This window comes from Chelonoidis abingdonii, chromosome 8 (genome assembly GCF_003597395.2).
Source record: "Chelonoidis abingdonii isolate Lonesome George chromosome 8, CheloAbing_2.0, whole genome shotgun sequence".
Taxonomy (NCBI): Eukaryota; Metazoa; Chordata; order Testudines; family Testudinidae; genus Chelonoidis; species Chelonoidis abingdonii.
In genome coordinates this window covers 28,504,616-28,529,118 of record NC_133776.1, presented here as the reverse complement: position 1 = coordinate 28,529,118, position 24,503 = coordinate 28,504,616, and the positions used below count along the sequence as shown (strand labels likewise).

At 40.2% G+C, this 24,503-nt stretch overlaps 1 protein-coding gene and 1 pseudogene across 1 annotated transcript in view; both read left to right on the top strand.

The window, feature by feature from the left end:
* TSC22D2 (TSC22 domain family member 2) overlaps positions 1-21,456 on the top strand; it is a 42,313-nt gene extending 20,857 nt beyond the window's left edge. Inside the window, exons 2-3 of the mRNA XM_032806221.2 lie at positions 18,476-18,527; positions 19,745-21,456. Of these exons, the coding sequence (XP_032662112.1) occupies positions 18,476-18,527; positions 19,745-20,005 (313 nt within the window). The 3' untranslated portion in view covers positions 20,006-21,456. The remainder of the gene's footprint in view (positions 1-18,475; positions 18,528-19,744) is intronic.
* On the top strand, positions 10,210-14,149 carry LOC142047221 (DNA (cytosine-5)-methyltransferase 3B pseudogene; annotated as a pseudogene).
* Positions 21,457-24,503: the final 3,047 nt, after the last annotated feature.

Here is a 24,503-nt window from a genome sequence, read left to right as displayed (position 1 = left end):
CATGCGAAGATGTAGAGATACTGTGTTTTTTTTGTTTGCTTTTTTTAATAAAGACTGAATGTGAGAGGATTTGTTGGATTTGTTGATGATAAAATTGAAGGAACCAGATGTGAAATCTTTAGTCTTCGACTTACCCTTTTCAGCCTATGTATTGCAGCACACTTTAGTCTACAGTTCAGAGGTCCACGTAAAATCCTTGAGTTTAAGGTGAAGTAGCACTTCTATGGACGGGATTGGGGAGTAGGGATTTTGAATGTTTTAGTGTACTTTAGCTTTTGTAAATATGCACATCTTTGGCTATAGGTATTCAAAACTATACATATACAAAGCCACCATATTGTTGTGCTATTATCACCATAACATGGGATCTATTTCATGAATGGATTTTTATCGCACCATATATGCTCTGGCAGCAGCAACTCAGAATAGTCTCAATTATATATTGAGAAACGAAGATTAGTTCTGAATCTGCATCTCCTTCATGGTGTATTGCACTTGACCACTGGGACAAGATAGTGTTTCTTAAAGATTGAACCATGATCGTGAGGTTTAGCGAATGAAACTCAAAATTCACACCTTGGACACTTAAGCTATGCCCAGAGGGATGTATTTTAAACTTATGCTGTGTTTAGCATCCAGAACAAGAAAATAAGGTGCAAGAGTATGAAAAGATGAAATTTTTCATATCTGAGTTGCTGTGTATCTCTTCTCTGTCCTTTCCATTTGATTTTTGAGTATCATAAGAATCCTTCAGCTGCTTCTTACCAAGCATTCTGTGTGAACAAGTTATGTGAATCAAACTTAAGTATTGAATGTATACATGCATGAACAGCTTTGCACCATGCCGGGGTCTATCATTTACATGATGTGTTCATTTCTTCATTTAGTGCCTTTGAAATCAAGATACTTTCTGGATAGACTAGTACATCAAAGAAATCCAAAGGCAGTTCAATCGCTCAGATGTTGATCTTAAACTTTACAGAATTGAAAACATCATGCAAGGTTTTTTCCTCTTCTATGCATATCTGAAATAAACTACCTAAATCGGAAGGATTTAAATGCAGAGCAATTGCTGGTAGCTCATCCATATTAAAAGAACAATATGGATGTCTAAATCTAGTGCAAATACCTAAAATTCCTTTTGTTTTTTAAAGGATGAGATTTTGGCAATGACATTTTAAATGCCCTAATTTTTTGGTACATTTATAAAAAAGTCCTGTTTAAACATGTGCACTTACACTGAGGGGAAAATGTAAAGATTTTATATTTGGGCAGTTAAAAACAAATGAATCAAGCCAAGTGTTTCACTTGTTCAGTTCAAGTTAAGTCACCCTGATGGGGAAACAAACTTCATTCCTGTAAATGGAGAGATGTTGTACTTGGTCCTCTTTCGTATCCAGTCACTGTTGAATCCATGGTGAGAAATCGCAGTAAACTCAAATTTGTTTTATGGATATGGCTTGTCAAAGATGTATTACCAGTTGATTAACAGCAGCAAACAGATTTGTTTTCTCACATTATTAATTGACTTTAAGAGTTTGTAGACATTAGATTGAAGTCCTGGTAGGAGAGATTTTATAGATGTTAACTATATATAATTTAAGGCTTGTGATACATTGGCCTGTGCCAGGATCTCTGCTTCACCAGGTCTGTGGAGTATAAATTGTGTTCACTTGTTGAATGTTGATGAGCAGTTCATCCTTCTCTCTTATTTGCACTTGACTTATTGAAACAGTCTCTTCAAAACTTGCACAAAGCTTCATTGGATTCTTTAAAGTTTGCTTGGCAACACATTTGTACACTATAGAACATAGCACTGAATAACACCAATGCACTCATTGCTCTGTTTTCACACAGCGAAACAGTGAAGGTACTACTGCATGCTTTAAAAAGAGAGCAGAAAATATAGTACTGTGATTATCGCTTAGTAAATATGAAATGGCACTTAACTTGTGTCATATTGATAAGGGCTTTGAAGTTAGGACTGACTAGTGTGCAGTCTGGCTACACTAAGTGTATGTGTGGCTTCTAGGGCTAAAATCACATTGGCCAAAATGCCTGTTACTATTATGTCGTTACACAATTTTATTAACATAGTCTTATTTCAAACTTGAGTACTTCTTCTGTACCTTTGTGTTTTTATTTGATGTGACATTTTTAGGTACAAATCCCTTTTTTGCATTTGTGAGAAAGTGGCAATGTTTAGGTCCAAAATACTTCCTTTATTTAAACATATATTTAAAAAAAAAGGTTTTGGGGCCTGAAAAGGTTATCCTCTCCCATACATATTGTGTACAGACCATTAGTCCAGTTAAAATATTTTTTCTAGCTTTCAGTTACTTTATTTGTAACTCTTATGAGGAGATAAAATTTACAATCTACCAATATTTTTTTATAGTCTTCTAGTTTTGGATTTCATATTTAGTCATTAAGCTAAGTAGTATGGGTATTGCAAATGTCAATGAGCAGAGTCTTACCATGGATGTTCAGAATATGCATCCTGGAAACATAAATGGACTATAACAAGAAAGGTAAAAACTATACTGTTGCTGCTACTTTAATGTTGAGAAAATGTAAATGGTTTCCTTTATTTCCTGTTTTCAGTCCTGAAGAGAGAGCTGTGCAAAAAAATTTTTGTAAGGATGTCTTCACTGATTTTTGTGTTGCTATTTTCTACTACAAGCTAACAATTTAAAATGAAATGTAGCAGGCATTTTTATTTTGATTTGTTACTTTTTGGTGTGTAGGTTTTCGATTTTAATACCACTGCTGAAAGTAATGGCAAGATCACATGCACAATAGCAGCTTGCCAACTGAGTGCAAAAAGTCACTAACCTGTCAGAAGTTCAACTTCCAAACTTATTGGCTTGAATCTCTACTGATTTCCTTTTTCCTCCCCTCCTCTTTAAGGGTCATATTCTTAGATCTGCTTAACATGCAAAATGGTTGGATTCTGACCTTAGGTTGGCAACAAAGAATTCCCATAGTGGATGGAGAACTTAGTGCTTGTGTGAAGCCAGTGGCGACAACTCTTGTACCCAGTGTTCTCGCTGGTGTAATGTCCCTTAAGCATGTTGTGTTGGAGACATAAGTTATTACTCCCAGGGGAATTCTGCTTGTGCGCAGTGGTGCAGAATTCATGTCTGTGCAGAATATTCTCTCTTTGCGCCCCCTGCAGAGAATACTTTCTGCCCATGAAGTGCTGCAGTTCTTCCTTTCGCCCACCAGAGGCTACTGTGACACCAGAACAGCTGGCTGACAGGCAATAACAGCTAGTAGCCTGCTGTGTTCATCACAGCAGCCTGTCCCTGGAGCCAGGTTTGGAGGCAGAGTAGGGCACATGGGGCAGCTGGGGCTGTGTCAGACTGGGTTTAAAAGGGTTAGGGGAGGGGGGGGCAGACAGGCACATACTCAGGAGCTAGTGGGGTGACAGCATTGAGCCAGGGCCGTATGGGGGAGGGGGCAGATATGCTAGATTGAATGGGAGAGGCTCAAGATCAGCCATGGTCTGCATGGGGGAGGCTCACCGACTCTCTAACAGTTTCTCCCCCCCAACCCGAAAAACTATTCCATACTTCTCCCACTCACACCCAACAAACATCCAGTTTCACTCCCAGGCTCCTTCCTGTTCCTTCAGCTCTTCCATTACCCCTGACTCCCCCAAGCCTTTGCACTGCTTCTTTGGGGTGCAGGAAATACATTTCTGTATTGTAGTTGAAACGAATTACTCAAAAGTTCTGTATTAATATGCCTAGTAAAGAATCTGTTTGTCCCCTCCCCCAAAAAAACCTGAACTTTTTTGGGAGTGGGGGGGCAGTGAGCGGTGTCAGTATTGTTAGACATACTTGCTGGCACTGGCAGGTGTTCTGAAATGAATTACCAAAATGAAACTGATGTGATTATATTGTGTTTTTGAAAATATGTAGAATTTTGCAGATTTTTAAAATTGTTCACAGAACTTTTAATTTTTGGTCCAAAATTCTCCCAGAAGTAAATTATGCTGGGGCTGGCGGTCACAGAATCGGGGAGCCCTAATCAGCTCCCTGATGGCCCATCTCCCTTATATAAAGTGGAGCTCTGATGTGGGGGAAATTCAAGTCCTAAATATTTAACTTTATCAGATTTCAGTGATCTGATCTCTGTACAAAAAAATTAAATGTTTCTTGTCCTTTTAAGAAACTTCATTTGTGGAAGAAGAAATCAATTTTTCTACCTTGGTCTAGTCATGATAGAGTTAAGAGTGGCTCCCTATCCCTATCTTTAATGTGAGAATTTCTTCAGTGTTGTCAGAACATTGTTTAATCTTGCCTTACAACTCCCCCCCCCCCACACTAATTAATAGGATTAATATTCTCCTGTAGCTAACCATCTTTTGGGAACATTTTGAGTCAACAAAGCTGAACATAAATTGCTGCAGGAGCTAACAAAATACAGTGAGGTGATATTCAAATGTAAAGAGACTAAAATAAAAGATTAGAAGAAACCTAGACTTTCATCACAACCTAACCTTGCATGCCAGGAGGCTATGTGTGACTTTTTTGTACTTGGTCGCTTGAAAGCGATGAGTCATTATTGAGGCTTCCTTGGGGAAGTCTGCAAATGTTGTTTTTCCTGCTTACCATTCAAACAGGTGTTGCTAGGTGTACTGCTGGCCCCATGAGTTTTTCGTCTTTAACACAAGATTCTTTAAAAGACGTAGAGAAGGGGAACAAATTCTCCTGACTTGGATGGTGGCTTTTCTTTAAGTATTAATGGTGATACTGTCATAAGATCCTAACTGGATTTATTGCTCTGAAACAGTTACTGCTTACGTTGTTGCTACCCTGGCTGAAAACTAGCCAGGTTCCCATGTGCATCCTCACCTCCCTTTGTGCCCCACACATGTAGTGCACAGTAGGGGGATATGTGACTTCTTCAAATTAAATGCTTCACTAAAACAGAGTTGTATACATGTCCAAAGAGGCCTGTTAGCTCCTAGAGAGTGCAAAAAATAAAAATTTAGTAAGCCTTAAAATAGACTGCAGGCCACGAATAACCCACACTTTTCTTATGCGTACAACCCTAGCGCAACATAAAACCACATTTTGGAGGTTCTTCTAAAATAGTTTATAAGCCTTTAAAGAATGTATAGACTATTACTCCTGTAGCTGAATATCTTGTTCTCCTTCTTCAGGTCCTTTCTTAAATTCTTTTGCCATGATATCAATTTTAAAAAACAAACTTGGCAACTGTTAGGCAGCTGGTATGCTGAGACCACTGTGTCTCATGCTGATCAATATCATGTCACTGTTACCTTGTGCTCTCCCTTTCTGCCTGTATTCCCGTGTTGTCCTGTCCTATACTTTGATTGTCCCTACCACAAAGAGCTTACAATCTTTGTTCACGGTAGTACAGCATCTAGCACAAGTGGCTCTTAGGCAATACCATAAAACAGATAAATAATTGGATGCAAATATTCCATACTTTCACTTGATGTTGTTAGTGTAGTGATTGGAGCAGCAAATACCCATTTTGTCCAAAATCACTTTAATTCTAACTGGGTCTTATTCTTAGAAACAGTGTACTGGTCTGGTAATTTGAGCATTACAATGGGAGTCAGGAACTTGGTGTTTAAATCTGAGCTCCACTGTTTGATTTTGCAGTGTGGTCTCCCTTTTGGGGGCCAAGTCTCAACCTTTTTCTCAGCTTCCCCATCTATAAAATGAAGAGAAGAAATCTCTTCCCCTGGGTGACCAGATGTCCTGAGTTTATAGTGACAGTCCTGATTTTGGGTCTTTCTTATATAGGCTATTACCCCCACTCCCATCCCAATTTTTCACACTTGCTGTCCGGTCACCCTACTCTCCCATGACTATTGTGAGAATTGCTAGTATGGTGCTTTGAAAATCAGCATTGTCAAAGTGCTTTATGTGAACTAGCTATGACTATGTGAAAGAGGTGGGGAAACTGAAGAGAAGACTCCTGTATCTTCCTGTTGAGCAGGTTGCCCCCACATCCTGTAATAAAGGCTCCTCCTCTGGTGTAGTAGAAAGGAGAGCATCTGCGTACTAAATGGCAGTTGCCTATTGGGGAAGGTGAGCCTGACATATTGTAAATGATCTTAGAACAAATCAAGAGTTGTTTTTTTTTTTTTTGTTTAAGCTGCGTCAGGCACTTGTATGGCTTCTTCTATTGCACACCTCCAAAGGTTAAAAAGTATTTATCCTAACAACTCCTCTGAGATGAAGTACTGTTATCCCCATTTCACAGATGGGGAAACTGAGGCACAAAGGGCTAGATTCACAAAATGTTAGGCCCCCTAACTGCCACTTTAGAAGCCTAAATTCCTGAGTCAGACTCTGCTTAGTCATAAAGCCACTGCTCACCTCCCACCAGCTTCTTGCTAGAACAGCTTAGGTGCCTATGCCAGAACTGAGAATCCCAAACAGAGAGAGGTACCTCCCTGCAGCCCAGACTTAAGCACTTAAAATAGAACCTTAGAGTTATGAACTGACCAGTCAACTGCACCCCTCATTTAGAACCAGAAATACGCAATCAGGAAGCAGAAGAGACTGGAGGGGGTTGAGCAAATACAGTATGGTACAGTGTTCAACTTTTTTAAAAAATAAAGGGAATGCAGAAGAAAAATGCTATATTAAGTCAATGTTCAGTTGTAAACTTTTGAAGAAAACTTTTTGTTCAGAGATATGAACAACCTCCATTCCTGAGTGTTCATAACTCCGAGGTTCTATTGTATCTCTGAGAGCGAGAGAGACAGGGATTAGCACACAGGCCTCCGTTTAGCATCTTCCATTGACTAGCTTAGGCAAGGATTTGTTATGTGTGCTGGCTTTTGTGAATCCCATTCTGAGGTGCTCCTTTATCCCCACTTATAGTATAGGGAGTTTAGGTACCTAATTCTGGCGCTCTGCATTCCAATAATTTCCTAGGCACCTAAAACTTCAGCATGGTGATGCTCAGCATTACCATGCCCAAGTTTCTTTGTAAATCTAAGAACATAATGGCCGTACTGGGTCAGATCAAACGTCCATCTAGCCCACAATCCTGTCTTCCAACAATGGCCAATGCCAGGGGCCCCAGAGGGAATGAACAGAATAAGTAAGTAATCAAGTGATCCATTCCCTGTCACTCATTCACAGGCTCTGGCAGACAGAGGTTAGGGACACCATCCCTGCCCATCCTGACTAATAGCCATTGATCGACCTATACTCCATGAATTTATTTAATTCTTTTTTGAACCTTGTTATAGACTTGGCCTTCACAATATCCTCTGGCAAGGAGTTCTACAGGTTCAGTGTGTTGTGTGAAGAAATACTTCCTTGTTTGTTTTAAACCTGCTGCCTATTAATTTCATTTGGTTACCCCTAGTTCTTGTACGAGAAGGAGTAAATAACACTTCCTTATTTACTTTTTCCATACCAATCATGATTTTATAGACCTCAATCATAACCCCCCTTAGTTGTCTCTTTCCTAAGCCGAAAAGTCCCAGTCTTATTAATCTCTCCTCATACCAAAGCCATTCCGTACCCTTAGTCATTTTTGTTCTTTTTTTGAATCTTTTCCAATTCCTATATATTTGAGATGAGGCGACCACATCTACAGGCAGTATTCAAGATGTGGGTGTACCATGGGTTTATATAGAGGCAATTCATTTTCTGTCTTATCTATCCATTTCTTAATGATTCCCAACAATTCTGTTCGCTTCTTTGCTTGCCACTGTACATTGAGTGGATGTTTTCAGAGAACTATCCACAATGACTCCAAGATCTTTCTTGAGTGGTAACTGCTAATTTAGACCCCCTCCTTTTATATGTGTAGTTGGGATTATGTTTTCCAGTGTGCATTACTTTGCATTTATCAACATTGAATTTCATCTGCCATTTTGTTGCTCAAAGAGACTAATGGACAGACTTGCATTCACTTATTCTCAGTGGAATTATTGGGTGCTAAATTCTTCTTAGAATCTTCCCCTAAGTGTCTTGCCCTAGGTTACACTGGAAGTCTATGGCAGAATAGGAAATTGAACCTGTGTCTCTTGAGTCCCAATCTAATACCCGAACCACTGGATCATCCTTCAACTGTTTATGTTCTGGTAAACATAAGAGGATTTTCAATGGCTCTAACTGAAACTTACTTTTTCCTAGTGAGCTATCAGTACATCTTGTTTAGCTATTAAGATAATTTAAGTATGCTACTCCTCCAAAACCATAACTTTTTGTATTGGGTCTACTGTTGTGGAGTGTTACCCCAATAGAAACTTATCTTGATTTCTATGATTAAATGCACCACTGAAGTATCATTAGTGACTAAGGACTTGTCTTCATGGGGAAACTGATCACCATAGCTATAGTGGAATAATTTATTCCACTGTGGCTATGCCAGTCAATTTTCCTGTGTATACAAGACCTTAAATTCAGGATCAGACCTAGAATTTATTGTGGATCCCAAAGGAAAGTGGTAACTTTACAGGAGTAGTAAGTAAAATGCTAGACCTATCTGTGTGAACTGTAATAAAAACAGTGATTTGACTTCAGAAGAGCTGAATGACGTAACGATTTCTTTTTATTAGGATCTCTCCATGTCACGCAATATTGCGCAGTTGCCTAAATGCATTGTGTGTTGGGGTGAGGTCAGACAGTGGTTTATCTACACTGTTTTGGTGACAGGTCTCCACCTTCCTCTGGAGAGATGCTGGCACCTTGACACTGGTTCTAAAGGAACCATTCATTACAGTAAAGCCAACAATATTCCCTACTAACCTCAGATCAGCTTTTCTGATCTCCTCTGGTGGGAGGGTTAACAAGCCCAAAGACGTGTGAACATTAGTCTCACTTCTGCAGATGTTCTTTCACAAGAAGTACCAAGAAAGGGGTAAGAAAATACTTAAATCCATATGGCAGGGTTTTTTTCCCCTTTGGCTTCTGATTTGCAGTAGTCATCTAGTTCCTGAGGAAATAGACCATACAGCTAATCAATATCTCTTATGTACGGCATGTCTTCTGTAACTTACTTTAAAAAGTGAAGCTTGAAGTTGGTTTATTTCATCAGATCACTGAGATTTGCAGCCTTATTTAAATGTGAAAAAACTTTGATACATAGCAATATGGCTGATATTTAAATTCATGAAAGTGAAGCAATTCATAACTTTCAACTTGGCATAGTATGTGTACTTCATTGAACACTATGTAACCTTTTAAAACGAAACACTACTTTATGAAAACACAACTGAATTTCTTAAACCATGAACCATTTTTATGTCCAAACTTCAAAATACTAATGGCTAACAAACTTTCCCAGAGTATCCGTTTTTACTGAGAACAATAATCATAAAATTCAATCCAGAGGGTAACAAGTTTGGAATGTTTGATACTTTTAGAAACAGTTCATTTATAATTGGTACTTTCATTATGGTGGTGGTTTCATCCACTTTGACAAGATTAAATTTAAATAAACAGGAAGTCTGAGATTATAATGGATATCTAAACATCTTTCAGGATGCTGCTGAAGGTAGAATGCCTTTAACCTTCCATTCTCTCAACACCTGCTTTTTTGGCTTTCTTACTTGCTTATCTTCTTTGCTTCAACTTCTTATTCATTTGAACAATATCTTTTAATTAGCATATCTTACTAGAGATTAAATATTTCATTAACTGTAAACATGCACTTAAAGAATGCTACTACAGGTAACACTTGCTGGTCATCGTTATGCTTTCAAAGATGCTAATTCTGTGACTTTCCTTTCTAAATAAAAGCATAGCATGCATTGGGTATAGTACCACTTTGTCCACCAGAGGGTACCTTTTGACTATTGTAGAAGCTTGTTGATACAATAAAATACAGCGTAAAATATCTGTCATGCTTCCATCTAGCCCTCGATACTTTTAAAAACACAGAAAACAAATAATTGGAGCAGTGTAACTAGGATTTTTCTAAACGTATCAATGATGCATTGTAATGTGGATGGGGGTTTGTGGTTACTAAAGCATTTAAGTGTGAACTCCTCCCACAGGGGGGGAAAAATCTAAATAGTACTTAGATTGGGCAGAGGTACAACTACAGCTTGTGCAGTGTTTGCGCACAAACATACAGTCTTATGTCTGCTTAAGAGCTTGGAAACTTCATTTCTGTACGTCCTCCAGTCCCCAGGAAAAGTATATAAATAAAATATTTACTCTTTGCTATTTTATTTAGCAAAACACTGTAGTGCGCATGCATACCCTACAATGGAATTTATCTAGGGAAGACACCTCAAAGAACTTTCCATTATGGAAGGTAGGTGGCCTTTCTTTTTACCGCATCTTATCTCTCACAGTGAAATACAAGCACATAATTTATGTATCATCTATATAGCTGCTAACAACATAACTCTTTAGTCTTCAGCGAACATTTGTATTTCCTAGTACTATCTACTTGCCTTTTGAAGTACAAGATTATTTATTGGACTCTGGTATGAAATGAGTCTTGCTAATGTTATGGTTGTTAGTGAAACACTAAAACCAACTTTTGACTCCTGTGTTCAGCATAAAACTGACTTTTCTAGCTATACAAAGGTTATGCCAGTATGATAGCTTGTAGCATTACATTTTTTTAGATACATAAACTTCAAAACAGTATATCAAATTATTCAGATGACTCTGGTTGTAGGTGCAAGCAGGGCTTTGAAAAATTTGACACCTGCAATCCAGAGGACTAATCCTGCTAGCCCAGGAGTTAATGGGGGGGGGGGGGGAGTTAGAGGGGAAACCTCCACCCGCCAGTTCCTTATTTGGCGGGGTGGGATAGGGAATGCCCTGATATAAGAAGCCCAGCTCCTCTCCATTAGCTGCTGGAAGGTAGAAAGATACTGAAGTTGCTAGAGGATGCCGTCTTATCTAATTTGGGTAGTAAGTGCCTTGATTACAGACAACTATCTCTTCTCTTTCTATCCATATCCTCCTGGATGCTACAAAAGTGGTCAGAAGAATGGCTTTTGTTACTTTCTCTCAGCTTCCTGCTTGTATTTACTAATGCTTATCTTTTCATATGCTGCTCTACGAGATGCCATGCACACTTGAGAGAAGATAAAGGCTGAGGCTTTAGTAGAAGCTTTGGCAGTTGGCTTTCCCTCTCCATGAGCGTGAAAGCAAGGCTGCTGAGAAGATCCTGATAAGGAACAGGGTTCGTGTGTGTGCATGTGATGTTTTATGTGGAGTAGTTTCAGGTCTAGAAACTGAGATGGAACTTTGTATAGTGAGATGGTGCTCCTCACTGTCTTTGAGTCTCTTGTATTTGGTATCTATCTTGATTACGACAGTTGAGGCATTAGGAGATTGCATGAGACCCTCAGCTTTCATTTTTCACCAGTGTGAATTTCTAATGGTCATGACAGTAGACAATCCTTGACTATGTGAAGGAAGTTCACCATTCAGTCTCAAAGCAGAAGGCTTATGAACAGAACCTCGTATGTATGTATTTATTTATTTATTAATTAAACTTTTTAAGCCAGTCTCACTATATTTGTGGTGTGGGGGATGGATGACTCATGACTTTGAGTGTTTGGAGTTGAAAACATTGTAAAACTGCCAAGAAAACTGTTCTTAGAGCCTATATTCCCTAAGCCCTGGTCTACACTATGTGGCCAGGTCGAATTTAGCCGCCTTAGATCTATTTAAAAATGACTGTGTCCACACAACCAACCCCATTCCGTCGACCTAAAGGGCTCTTAAAATTGATTTCTGTATGCCCCACCAAACAAGGGGAGTAGTACTAAAATCGACCTTGCTGGGTTGAATTTGGGATAGTGTAGGTGCAAATCGATGGTATTGGCCTCTGGGAGCTATCCCACAGTGCTCTATTGTGACCTCTCTGGACAGCACTTTGAACTCCCATGCACTAGCCAGGTACACAGGAAAAGCCTCAGGAACTTTCTTGAATTTCATTTCCTATTTGGTCAGCTTGGCGAACTCAGCAGCACAGGTGACCATGCAGTCCCTGCAGAATCGTAGAGCATGTAGAATGTTTCTGCGCTTCCTCTATCGTCTCCGTCCCTGAGGTTATCGCAGATTAGAAGGCCAAAAAAAACTCGCGATTATGTTTTCCAAGCTCATGCAGTCCTCCCGCACTGATAGGGCACAGCTTAATGCATGGAGGCGTTCAGTTGGTAGAGGCCAGGAAAGAATTAAGTGAGCGTGAAGAGCAGAGGCAGGACGTAATGCTGAGGCTAATGGGGGAGCAAACTGACATGATAAAACATCTTTTGGAGCTGCAGAAAAGCCAACAAGAGCACAGACCCCCGCTGCATCCACTGTATAACCGCCTACCCTTCTCCCCAAGTTCCATAGCCTCCTCACCCAGATGTCCAAGAATGTGGTGGGGGGGGGAGGGGCTCTGGGCACCCAGCCACTCCACGATGGCCCAAGCAGCAGAAGGCTATCATTCAAACAGTTCGATTTTTTTAGTGTGGCTACATTTAAGCAATGCGGCCGTGTCCTTCCCTCCTCACCCGGGCTACCTTGTCCGTTATCTCTATTCTTTTTAAAAAAAGAGAGAATTGATGGTTTCAAAACAAGTTACTTTATTTCAAAGGGGGGAGGGTGGTTTGCTTACAGGGAATTAAAATCAACAAAGGAGGCATGTTTTCATCAAGGAGAAACGCACAGCTGTCACACCAAAGCCTGGCCAGTCATGAAACTGGTTTTCAAAGCCTCTCTGACGTGCAGCGTGCCTTGCTGTGCTCTTCTGATCGCCCTGGTGGCTCAAAATCAGATGCCAGGCGATTTGCTTCAACCTCCCACCCTGCCATAAACATCTCCCCCTTAATCAGATATTATGGAGCACACAGCAAGCAATAATGAAATGTTGGATGTGCTGAGGTCTGACCTAGTCAGCAAACAGTGCCAGCGAGCTCGTAAAAGTCCAAAGGCACATTATAACACCATTGTGCACTTGCTCAGCCTATAGTTGAACTGTTCCTTACTACAGTCCAGGCGTCAAGAGCCATGGGAGCAAGCGGTAGGCTGGGGTAGGTGAGACCGCGTGGTGCTGCCGGCTGGGAGAGCAGCCTGAGGCAGAAGCCTCTAGCTTGCATGATATTCCAGGCAGGACTAAACCTCCGTGAGACGAAAGTTAAAGAAGAGAATGACCTGGAGTCCGTGGCTCCCATTCGGTACTCTAAGAGGAGGATGGCCATGTCTGTCTAGGTGCCCTGATTGACCTCACTGAGGAGTATTCCGAGGAGTCCTCTCAGAGCATAAGTACCACGTCTGCCAGCAGCACGCAGGCAGACCAGAACCGATTCCCCCAAGCTCGTCACTGGGGAGCAGGAGAGCAGAGTTGCAGGGGAAGTGTTGGTATACCAGGATGGGAAAGATTTTTTGGAATGGGTGGGGGGGGGAGCTCATGTGGGGGAAGATCAAGGGTTTCTCCTGGTGGCTTGCAATCATAGTCTCCTACAGAGTCACGTCCAAATGTCAGGCAATCTCCGGAATGCACTGGGTGCAATGGCTTGGCGACAGGAAGTTCTCAAAGGTTTCATCAGACAAGCTGGTGGCTCTGATGGCTCTTAGGCAGCATTTCAGCCACTCTGTTTAATAAGCTGGTCTCCTATTGTCAAACCATACACCATGCCCTGGAGGTTGCTAGGAGCTAGGCAGGGAAGATGTTCCCAGAACCCCCGGCCAAATGGCTAAAGACTAACTTCAGCAACAACAGCAAGGAGCAGGTGGAGGAGGACCAGAACAGAGAGCAAGTGGTTTCCGAAGTCACAAACAGGAGCTTTGAAGACAGTTGTTTGTGCGGGAGAAAAAACCCAGCCACATTCCACTGCTGTTTATGGGGGGCCTTTGCCAGACTTGCAGAGATCGATTCCTGGAGCTGTTCTATATGTGTGACAAGGACAGGTGCCAGTCCTACTGCACCATCAGCTGCAAAGGCAAGGAGCTGCCGCTGTGCAGCAATGCCAGCTGCTGCAGGTGCTTCTGTGTCAAATGCTTGGAGGTCCTGGTAGGGCAAGGTACTTTGGCCAAGGCAAAAGAGCAAGAGCCCTGGAGCTGTTACATGTCAACCACAGAAGTGCTATGAGGTGTTACAATACCGACCGGACTGGAATGTACAACTGCAGGACGACTTCACCAGCGACAAAGGATAGAAATATGATGCACCTAAAATCTAAAAAGCCCCATGCATTTCCCAGAGTCACTACCCTTGATAACAGAATGTCAATGATTGCATTGGCTACTCGGATCACAGCAGCCCTCACAGTAGACTTGCCCACAACAGCAGAAGTGACGGTGAGCTGAGCAGGCTCCATGCTTGCTGTGGTATGGTGTCTGCACAGGTAACACAGGAAAAAAGATGCAAAAGGATTGTCTGCTGTTGCTTTCACGGAGGGAGGGGCGACTGATGACATGCACCCAAAACCACCTGCGATGATGTTTTTGCCCCATCAGGCACTGGGTGCTTAACCCAGAATTCCAATGGGCAGTGGAGACTGCAGGAACTGTGGGATAGCTATCCACAGTGCACTGCTCCATAAGTCATGCTAGCCACAGTAGAGAGGACGCACTTTGCTGACTTAATGCGCTTAGTGGGGACATACGCAATTGATTTCTAAAAATCAACTTCTATAAAATCGACCTTATTTTGTAGTGTAGATATACCCTAAGTCTCTGTCTACACTGGACTTTTGTCGGTAAAACTTTTTTGTTCGGGGGTGTGAAAAAAACACACACCCCCAAATGACAAGTTTTACCAGTGAAAATCGTTGGTGTAAACTGTGCTTTGTCGGCAGAAGAGCCCTCTCCTACCAACAAAGAGCAGCTACATTGCACACCTTTTAGTGGCATGGCTGTAGCGGCGCAGCTATGTCACTAAAAGGCACATAGTGTAGACATAGCCTAAGAATAACTTGAGTGAGGGGAGGAGTGCTGGATTATAATTCTCCCTGTAAATTGACATTAGAAAAATAAGCCAACTCCAGTTACCTTTTTTAAAAATTCCTCTTGTCTGTAATGTGATTCACTTCTGGCTTGTCCTTTTAACAGCATCACAGATGGCGGTTAGAATAGCTGTAACTCCTAGCCTCTAAGGGATTCTGAGCTCAATGAGGTGAGGGACAACTCAGTGGTTTGAGCATTGGCCTGCTAAACCCAGCATTGTGAGTTCAGTCCTTGAAGGGGCCACTTATGGAGCTGGGGCAAAATCAGTTCTTGGTCCTGCTGGTCAAGGCAAGGGGTTGGACTCAATGACCTTTCAGGGTCTCCTCCAGTTCTGTGAGGATAGGTATCTCCAAATATTTGTTGTTTTTCCTCTTTTTCTAGTAACTGACTAAATGAGAGGGAACTAAATGTATAGAAGTGCCTGTCTTGCTGTGGCTTTTTAGAGGGAAGAATGGAGTCCCAGCTAATTACTCGAACTGGAAGCCTTGACATTTTGAAGGGTGGCTCAACAAGGGAGGGTGGAAATATAGGGAAGGAGGCTGTGGGTTGTCAGATGGTCCTAAACCACTGGGGGGGCCAATCTCGATTCTGTTAAGTCCAGTGGGAATTTTCATACTGGATTCAGTAAGAGCTGGATCAAGTGTCTTTAGTTGTAAAGAATCTACCTGTCTTTTAAAATAAATCTTTTATTTACAGCTTAGAGACTTGATATATTTTTATCAGAATTCTGTTAGCCTCTAAGACAGCTTTATAACTTTTTTAAATATTGCTACGCTTGAATCATTACACTCGGTGCTAGAGTCCTATCTAAAATTTTTCTGTAATCTTCTAACCCTGACATTCTTCTGTCCTGCACACTCCCCTCTAAAATCTGTATGCTAATCGGATTTGTCCCTTCTAAAAACTTTAAGCAATGAAATGACATTTAACTGTGTTACTCAGTGAGTTCAGTGTACTTCACGTACCTTCATTCACAGAATCTTCTAACCAGAATGTTGATGTAACTAAAGCAGGCAGATCTACTCATTCTAAATGGTAGACTGCCCAGAGATATTAATTTTGTATTAAAGACTGATAGAAGTCAATATGATGACAGAAAAGGTGGTGCACTAGTCATCTTTGTCACTTATACCCAGTTTCACGTTTGGGGAATTTCTTCTCAGCCATAACGTTTAGCAGTTTAATCATTTTTAAATGAAAACTGAGGCTTTCATTTCAAGATGGTTGCTTCAGAGATGTGCTGCTGTACTTTACCGCAGAGCATACTGGTTCAGTCATAGTCCTGGCTATTAAAGTTAAATTCTAATTTCAAGGGTCCTAATTCTGCAGATGACTACACAGGCAGACCCTGCACCCTGATAGTTAAAGCTATTTTTAACTGAAACAGATTAATGCTACAGGACCATTTAAACTTCAAATCCAAAATGAAAATTTCATTCTTAATATTAAATGTTAATTCTAAATGGTATGTTCAAAAGGCATATATAATCATGCCATAAACGGTTTCCTCTGCAAAATCAAAACACACGCCAAAAAAAATAAAATAAACTGTTTGTTCTCTGCTTCTACTTTCCTTCCCCCTAGCCCCCCCCCCCACCTCACCTTTTTTAAATAAACTCATTGGTTATGGTTTTCTTCTCAAGAAGTTGCACTTCGGATGTATTCTAGTTGATCATCTGAGATTAATGATGATACTTGAAGGGCTGTCTTTTTTTTTTTTTTAAATTGATTTTTTGGAAGGCTAACGTTAGCCTTCCATCTTAGCTAGTTACAGAATAGGGATATATCTGAATCGTAATGCTAGAAGAAAAAGGAAGCTAGCTTTGGTGACCATTTTGAGGAAGGACATCTACAGTACCCTTGTAATTCAGGGAAGCTTGAAAGTTAGCAAGACACTGGAACAGTTTTGTTGTTAAATTTGTATTAAAATGGATTTTTTTAATTAGATGGTCTGAAAGCATAAATATTGTCATCTTAAAAGTCTGCAAAACTCTGTTCCTAAAATACGTTGAGGCATTTTGCCATCTTGTGCTGATAGTCTGAAACCTAATTTGCTAAAACACTCTGCATTAGCACTCGGCGTTGGAGAAACATGTCCTATACCAGTAAGCACCTAAATAGGACTTAATTTAATGGCCTACAGTAGGATTCTAGTAACCTGATTGGATGGCGCATCCAGAGTTTCCTGGGAACAAATGAATACAGCTGTGGGATTCCAGAATTTTGAGTATCTTTTTTTTTTTTTTTTTTTTATGCTCTCATTGGTTACTGGCGCACTACTGCAAAGCCATAAGAAGGCTCCTGATTATATAGCTCCTCTGCTGGCAGCTAATTAGTAAATAAATGCTGAGGACAAATACTACTACAGAGTTGTTGTTGTTGTTGTCTGTCTCTCAAAACATTTCATATTGGTGTATGATGTATTAGCAAGTATGCAAACTTGCTACAATACATAACCTTTTTGTGGTGAGCTTGTGGATAATGAGAAGGAAATTAAACAGTAACTGAACTAGTTTAAGGTATATAATGGCTGGTGATTTTAGGTGTCCATAGACATGGATCATGGGGGTTATGTTTTATACAGTAAAAACTTTATCTAGCATATTGGGGGGGTTGCTGGTAAAGGAAAAATTCCAGTTTAAATAAGAGGGGGAGGGAGTTTGGGCATGGGAGGGTATGTGGGGCACAGGCTCTGGGAAGGAGTTTGGGTGCAGGAGGGGCAAGGGGTTGGGCGCAGGAGGGGTTTAGAGGTGCTGGATCCAGGGGGCACTCACCTCGGGCAGCTCCCTGCAAGCAGCAAGTTGTCCCTGCTATTCCCAGGTGGAGGTGCGACTAGACGACTCTGCAACTGCTCCTGCCCCACCCCAAGTGCTGACTCCACAGCTCCCATTGGCCAGAAACCATGGCCAATGGGAGCTGTAGGGCAGCACCTGCAAGTGGAGGCAGCATGCAGAGCAGCCTAGCCACGCTGCCCCCTAGGAACACCAGGGACAGGCCACTACTTGTGGGGAACTGCCTGAGGTGAGCACTGCCAGATCTGGACACTCCAAACCCCCTCCAAATCCCTGCCCACACCCTGTCCCTCACGCCAAACCCCTTGTGGCAATTTCTCCACCTAGAAGCAGCAGGGACATATTACTGCTTCCAGGGGGTCTCACAGAGCCAGGTAGGGAGCCTGCCAGCCCCGTGCCAACTGGACTATAAACTGGACTTTCCACAAAGATTAGAAATGCCAATTTATGGATCTTTCGGGTTGGTATAGGGCCAGTTAACATAGCCGTTACTGTAGTTGGTAAACTGAAGAAGCTTGAATGGGCAGTGGCAATATATATTTTCAGAGCTCTAATTTTCCCAGACAGTTAAGGAGAACTTTCACAGAGGTTGTAATGTGTTATGGAATTCTTAAAGCCTCCTAAGAGTTAGTCTTTCAGCAAAGGCACATATGTTATAAGACAGACCTTTAACAATCTATTTCTTGCAAGATTTGTATGTACAAATGGGTTCAATGTTTAGTCAAGTCAGAGAAATCTAATATCCACTGAATTTTATTTTTTTTACAGTGCGTCTGGTGCAAGTGTTGTAGCCATTGACAACAAAATAGAACAGGCAATGGTAAGTAGAAAACAAAGATTCCTATTTCTAATAGGACAAGCAGTTAATCAATTAGATGAAATCTTTCAAGCTATGTTCATTTTTATTCAAACATGCTGTCTTCAGGATAATGCAGATTCCTAGAATAAAACTGAGTATCATTAGCCAGAATTGCTGATGTAATGTCTGTTCCCCTCCCCTCAACTAGTTCTGATTCTTCCATTCCATCATATGAAGAGTGGATTTGGCTAGATTATGGAATGGCAACAGATCGGGATTAGTTTTACGTTAGATCCAAAGAGCTTCCTACCCATGGGGTTGGTACAGAGTTTTTTAAACATTTTGAAAGGATTTAACATAAAAACTTGGAATACATGTAAAACACTGAATATATAGCAGTTTGTTTTTTTTTTAAATTTCTTTGGTTACTTAATATTTAATGAAACAAAATTAAAATCCAACTCTGCCACCTCCTCCCAGTCTGAGTTTTTTCTGGTTCTTGTATGCTGTGCTGCATCATCCACTCCCAGAACACCATTTTTTTTTTAGTTATTTTCTAATCACATTGTCCCCCTTGTACATATTCCTAGAAATAAGGCCAGTTGTCTCATCACTGGACTACTTGGCTCCCCAGTACATGCCATCCTGCAAAACTAAATGCATGTGTATTTATTGTATTCATGTTCAGACTTAAAACAATCTACAAGATGCTAGTTGCAGAAAGCTGTATTCTCTGCAGTTAATGTATGCCTCTCATGAGGCCAAAACCTAGAACATAGCCTGCTGCCTGTTTTTATTATGAAGTGTTTTTCAGCATTAAAATACATATGACGTAACTGGAGAGCCATTCAAAAAGCTCCATTTTTATATTCAGATTTCTGTAAAACTTTCGTAATTCCTGTGGAGTAGAAAAGATCTTAGTTTTAATGCAAATGGAAGTGCCTATGCCTACTCTATTGTGCAGTAGAAGCCAGTTAGCATGCAGTGTTTTAGGGCCTTTCAGATTGGAGACATTTTGCAGCAACTTCCTGAGGTGCTAGATTATTTGCTCTTAAATATTAACTTGTTCATGTGATTTTTTTATTAAGTGATAAATATTTGTCTAGTGTTACTGGAGACCAGATTTACTTTAATGGAATAAGTGAAATCATACTAACATTTTAAGACCGAGCAGGATGGAGTTTATAATAAAACTCTGCTGTTTTCAGTTTGTGTAACTACTGACTTACTGTTCACAGGATCTGGTGAAAAGCCATTTGATGTATGCAGTCAGAGAAGAAGTGGAAGTCCTGAAGGAACAAATAAAAGAATTAATTGAAAGAAACTCTTTACTTGAACGAGAAAATGCACTGTTAAAATCTCTTTCAAACAATGATCAGTTATCCCAACTCTCAACTCAGCAGGCCAATCCTAGTAGCACTTCACAACTGCAAACAGTGATAGCACAGCCTCCTCAGCCAACGCAACCTCCACAGCAGCCGAATGTTTCCTCAGCGTAAAGCTTTTGTTTCCTCATTAAGAAAAAACTGAAAGCAATCTGTCCTTGTGTGCCACTCGTGTTCTTTCCACTTTATATGAAAGCAAGTAGCCATGCTTCAGTTGTGTGTTTTGGCCTTTTTCAGTATTAGACAATCATTCTACAAGAGCTTTCCCTCACTTTGAGATGTCATACAGCGCAGTTAGTGTCCAGTTATGTCATCAGTGCACAAGGGAAATGGTAGAAGGAGTTAATGCAAAGCATATGCATTTATTTGGTGCGCATGAGTGGGGTCTTTAAGAGCTTTGATGGCTCTCCAAGGTTTCCATTACCCATGGATTACTTTGAGCCTTGCTATCTCATGTAAGAAGTAACAAATCATCTTAAGAGCCACTGTTCTTTCAGTATAAGTAACATTTGCCTATATTAGTTTCATTTATTTGTTTTATTTATTACAGGGCTGCTATTTTCATAATGTACATGAACAATGTCACAGAACTTTTTTTTTAATTTTTTAATAAATGTAAGTATCAGTAAAAATTGATAGACGGGATTGCGTTTAATAGATAAAATGTTTAGGCAATAATTGAACAAAAGAATCCTGGCATATTTCTAACACTAATGGCAATTTACTTTTGGTATTTATTGACGGTAGTCAAGACCCAGCTTGAATGTACATTTTTGTATAGAGTGTAAGTATGAAGACCATAGTGCATCTGTACAGGTAGTCACCAGTTATTGTGATATAATAAATAATTGATGGGCTATTTTGATGAAGAAAACTTTGCTCATTTCTGTTTCTACTTTCTAATAGAGAGAAATTGCCATGATTCCTCTGCTTTTTGACATTTCGTATGTTGTTTTTTTTGTTTTTTTTTTTTTGGGGTGGGAATAAAAAGCTGTGAAATTGTTCAACCTACTTTGTAACCAAAGAAGCAAAGCTGTGTAACTGAGTCTTTTTTTATTTTATAATGCACATTCTTTATGTATTTTTATTTAGTGTTTTTTCTCATTCACAATTTTCTTTGCTGTCTAGCATGATCTGCATGACCTATAATCTTTGAACCACTTTCATACCTCATGTTTTTATCCAGCACTCTTATTGTAATATGTAATAGTCTGTGAACAATGTCAAATAAAAGAACGAACAGCTGGTGTTGGTGGAGCTGCGCTAGTGTACTATGCACTAGTTTAAAAAAATGAAGTGAGCCATCTTTTGTTCATTTAAAATGGTGTTTTGAATTTCGTATGAGAAAACGTTTTGTTACATTGCAGATTTTAATGTATTTAATAAATGCAACATGCAGATTAAGTGCAGTGTATATTGAGTATTTAAATTAAAAAAATGTACATTTCATAAATAGTTTCAAGAGAGACCATCATTTGTGTATACTAACACATAGTGTCAGAAATTGATGTATAAATATATATATTTTAACACATTTTCTGAAATTAAACTGCAGTTTTGTTGAACTATTTGACTCTAGATGTGTTCAAAATGTAATCTTAGATTGAATTATGGTTTTTCTTAACATAATTGAAGTTATGCCTTGTTAGTGATCAATAACTAGTAGTAGACTTAGATGCTATTCTTACTAGTTAAATTAAAATAGTAACTTAATATTTGCCCTAAAACTTGATTAACACAGTTACAGTTAACACTGTGTTGTATCCTTCCAGAAGGTTTAGTGCACCTATAATTAAACCTTGGTAAATAAGGAAATAGTTATGGTACATGCCAGCCCTGCCTCACAATCTTAATTCGGCCCTCTTTGAGTGATGCCTCCTTCTGACATCCTAGCACTCTGTCCTTTCAGATGATATGGTGTGGGCTTTTTGGGGGAGGGTTTGCTGTTTTTTTGAGGGCGGGGGGTGTAAGGGGCAGCTGTATCTGAGGAACACCTTGACCAAAATGACCCCAGCTTGTATCATTAACTCTACCCCAGCCCATATGTGGCACAGCAATGTTACAATGAGGTAGTAGTTACACCAGGATTTCCATTTTATCAGGGATAAGAGTGTTCTTAATTACATTTTCAGTGCTTGATTCTCTTCTGTAACAGTTTCGGGGAGGAATACACTGAGGTTTGCAACTTTTAAAAAGGACCATCTGACTAATAATTTTCTATTGTGTGACACTTCATTTGGACTCCCTTTTTGTAGAAGCTTTAGCACTCTGAGAGGTGAAACTAAGTGTACATGGGATGAATTGTGGAAAGTGGTTTTTCATGACAAACAAGTTACTATATACTGGCACAATATACACCTCTACCTCGATATAACGCTGTACTTGGGAGTCAAAAAATCTTACCATGTTATAGGTGAAACCATGTTAAATCTAACTTGATTTGATCTGCCAGAGCATGCAGCCACGCCCCCCCCCAGAGCACTGCTTTACCACGTTATATCCAAATTCGTGTTATATCAGGTGGCATTATAATAGGGTAGAGGTGTATAGTCAATGTGGGCCTTAAGCCAGCCCTTAGAATAGGGCTCTCTGTGATGAGTGTATTTTGATGCTCAGCAGCCCTTTTTGATCATGCTGCTAGTGAGAGTTGCAGCAGTTGGCCTTTCTTTTATTGTGCTCATTAAGGAAAAAGGTGAGGAGCATGCCATGTGATTAAACCTAAACACGTTGCATGCTGCTTGCTTGGAGTCTTTCATATTCTCTCTATGTAATACACTTTCCTGGACAGTACTTTATTAAAATAAAATCTGAATATGCATGTGAATTTTAGAGCACTTTGAAATGTCAGCTCTTAAACCAGAAGCTTCCTTGAGGACAAAACTTTCAGGAGCCCCTGAGAATGTCCACGCAGAGCAACTAATATGCACAACATACATTTCTTCAGTTTCCAAGGGCAGGGAGGGACTCCTAATTCACAGTATTTAGGTGCAATTCAGATTCAATAACCACTTGTGGGTGGTTTAAAACAACTTGGGCTGCCTGAAAATTTTCTGGCTAGAAAGAGACCCTGTCCTTCTGCGCATGTGCCAATGCCTTTCTCTTTGGCTTAACAAGGTGGATGAGGTAATACCCTGAACCAACAGAAGTTGGTTCAATAAGAGAGAGATGCTTTTGAGACACACAACTGGCTTATGCTATTTGGTAGATCCACGTCAAATAACATTTTTAATGGTTCCCCAAATTGCTGTGGGTGCCAGACACTGGCTGAGACCAATCCCAAGTGGGAGATATGTTTGACTTGGCTCCTCATAGTTTGAGCCCCTGGTGTGTGCATAAAATAGTCATAAAATGTTTTGAAACTTTTCTGTTTGAATATGGGAGCCCCCTCCAAGTGTCCTTACATTTTGAGCACTAACTCCCCCTTGAGATACAGCAATTTTCAACAATTCAAGTGAACTCATGGTTTTTAGGGCACTTACTCTTTCACACTAGTAAGAGATTCATTTCTTAATCTTAAATATATATTGGTGCTACTGTAATGCTAACAGATTCTGGTCATCATTGGCCAGGATCAAACTTCAGACTTCTGAAGCTTAATGCACAAGCTGCTACTGCATGAGCTAAAAGACACATCTCTCTTAACTAAAGCTGTAGCAGGCTCATCAATCTCTTGCTGGTCTAGCCACCACTATAGGGGACAAAGTGCTGCACCAAACAGGCCTGGGTTACGCTACCACCATACACAAACATTGATTTATTTTTTTATTACTTTTACCCAGAGTAACAACTTTGTTCATTTTCTAATCCAAACTATGAAGTGATGACAATCTTCTCTATGAAGTGTAATTATATTCTGATAGGGTAAGGGAACACTTCCTGTCCATATATTCAATCTTTCCATTTCCATTGAGTGACTGGATTGAGCTTTTTAAAGTTTAATGAATGGATGCCCTTACTACTTCTACATATTGATTTGTATATGAAAGCAATTCTGAGAAGGGAGAATAAGTCAGGTCCTGCAGCCTTTAGGGGATGGGTTTTTTTTCTGGAGATATTTTTTTTTTAACGCTCTCAATGTTGGATTCGGTCTCTTCACCAACATCAGCACTTCCTTGAGCTAGCAGCAGCCCAAGAAGTTAGTGAAACAGGAAGACTAAGTAGTCACAATTTTCCAAATTTCTGCTGCTTCGTTGAGGAGGCACTAAGCTGTGTGGTCACAAACATGGTCCTCTGCTGGTGCTAAAGACAGTCATGGGGGATGGAAGGAAATAGACAATGAGGGAAAGAATAGGCATGAAACTCTCCCAAGGATGATACCTCAACCTGAAAAATCCACAGATGATTTTTGAAGATGATTTGATTGGGGGCCTTTTTAAAATAAAGTGAGCTCTACTGGTGGATTAACTGATCTTGTCACTGTCAGGCTGTATCTGGGGCTGTTATTTATATATTCACTGTCAGCCAGCTCCCCACTGTTCTAAAGCCTCTTTGTTTTATATGCAAAAGCACCAGTTAAGTCAATCAACTACTGCAGACTGTATCACATTATAGTGTAAAACAAAACCCCTAGAACATCAGGAGTCTGGCTGCCACTGTAAATATGCACAGGACA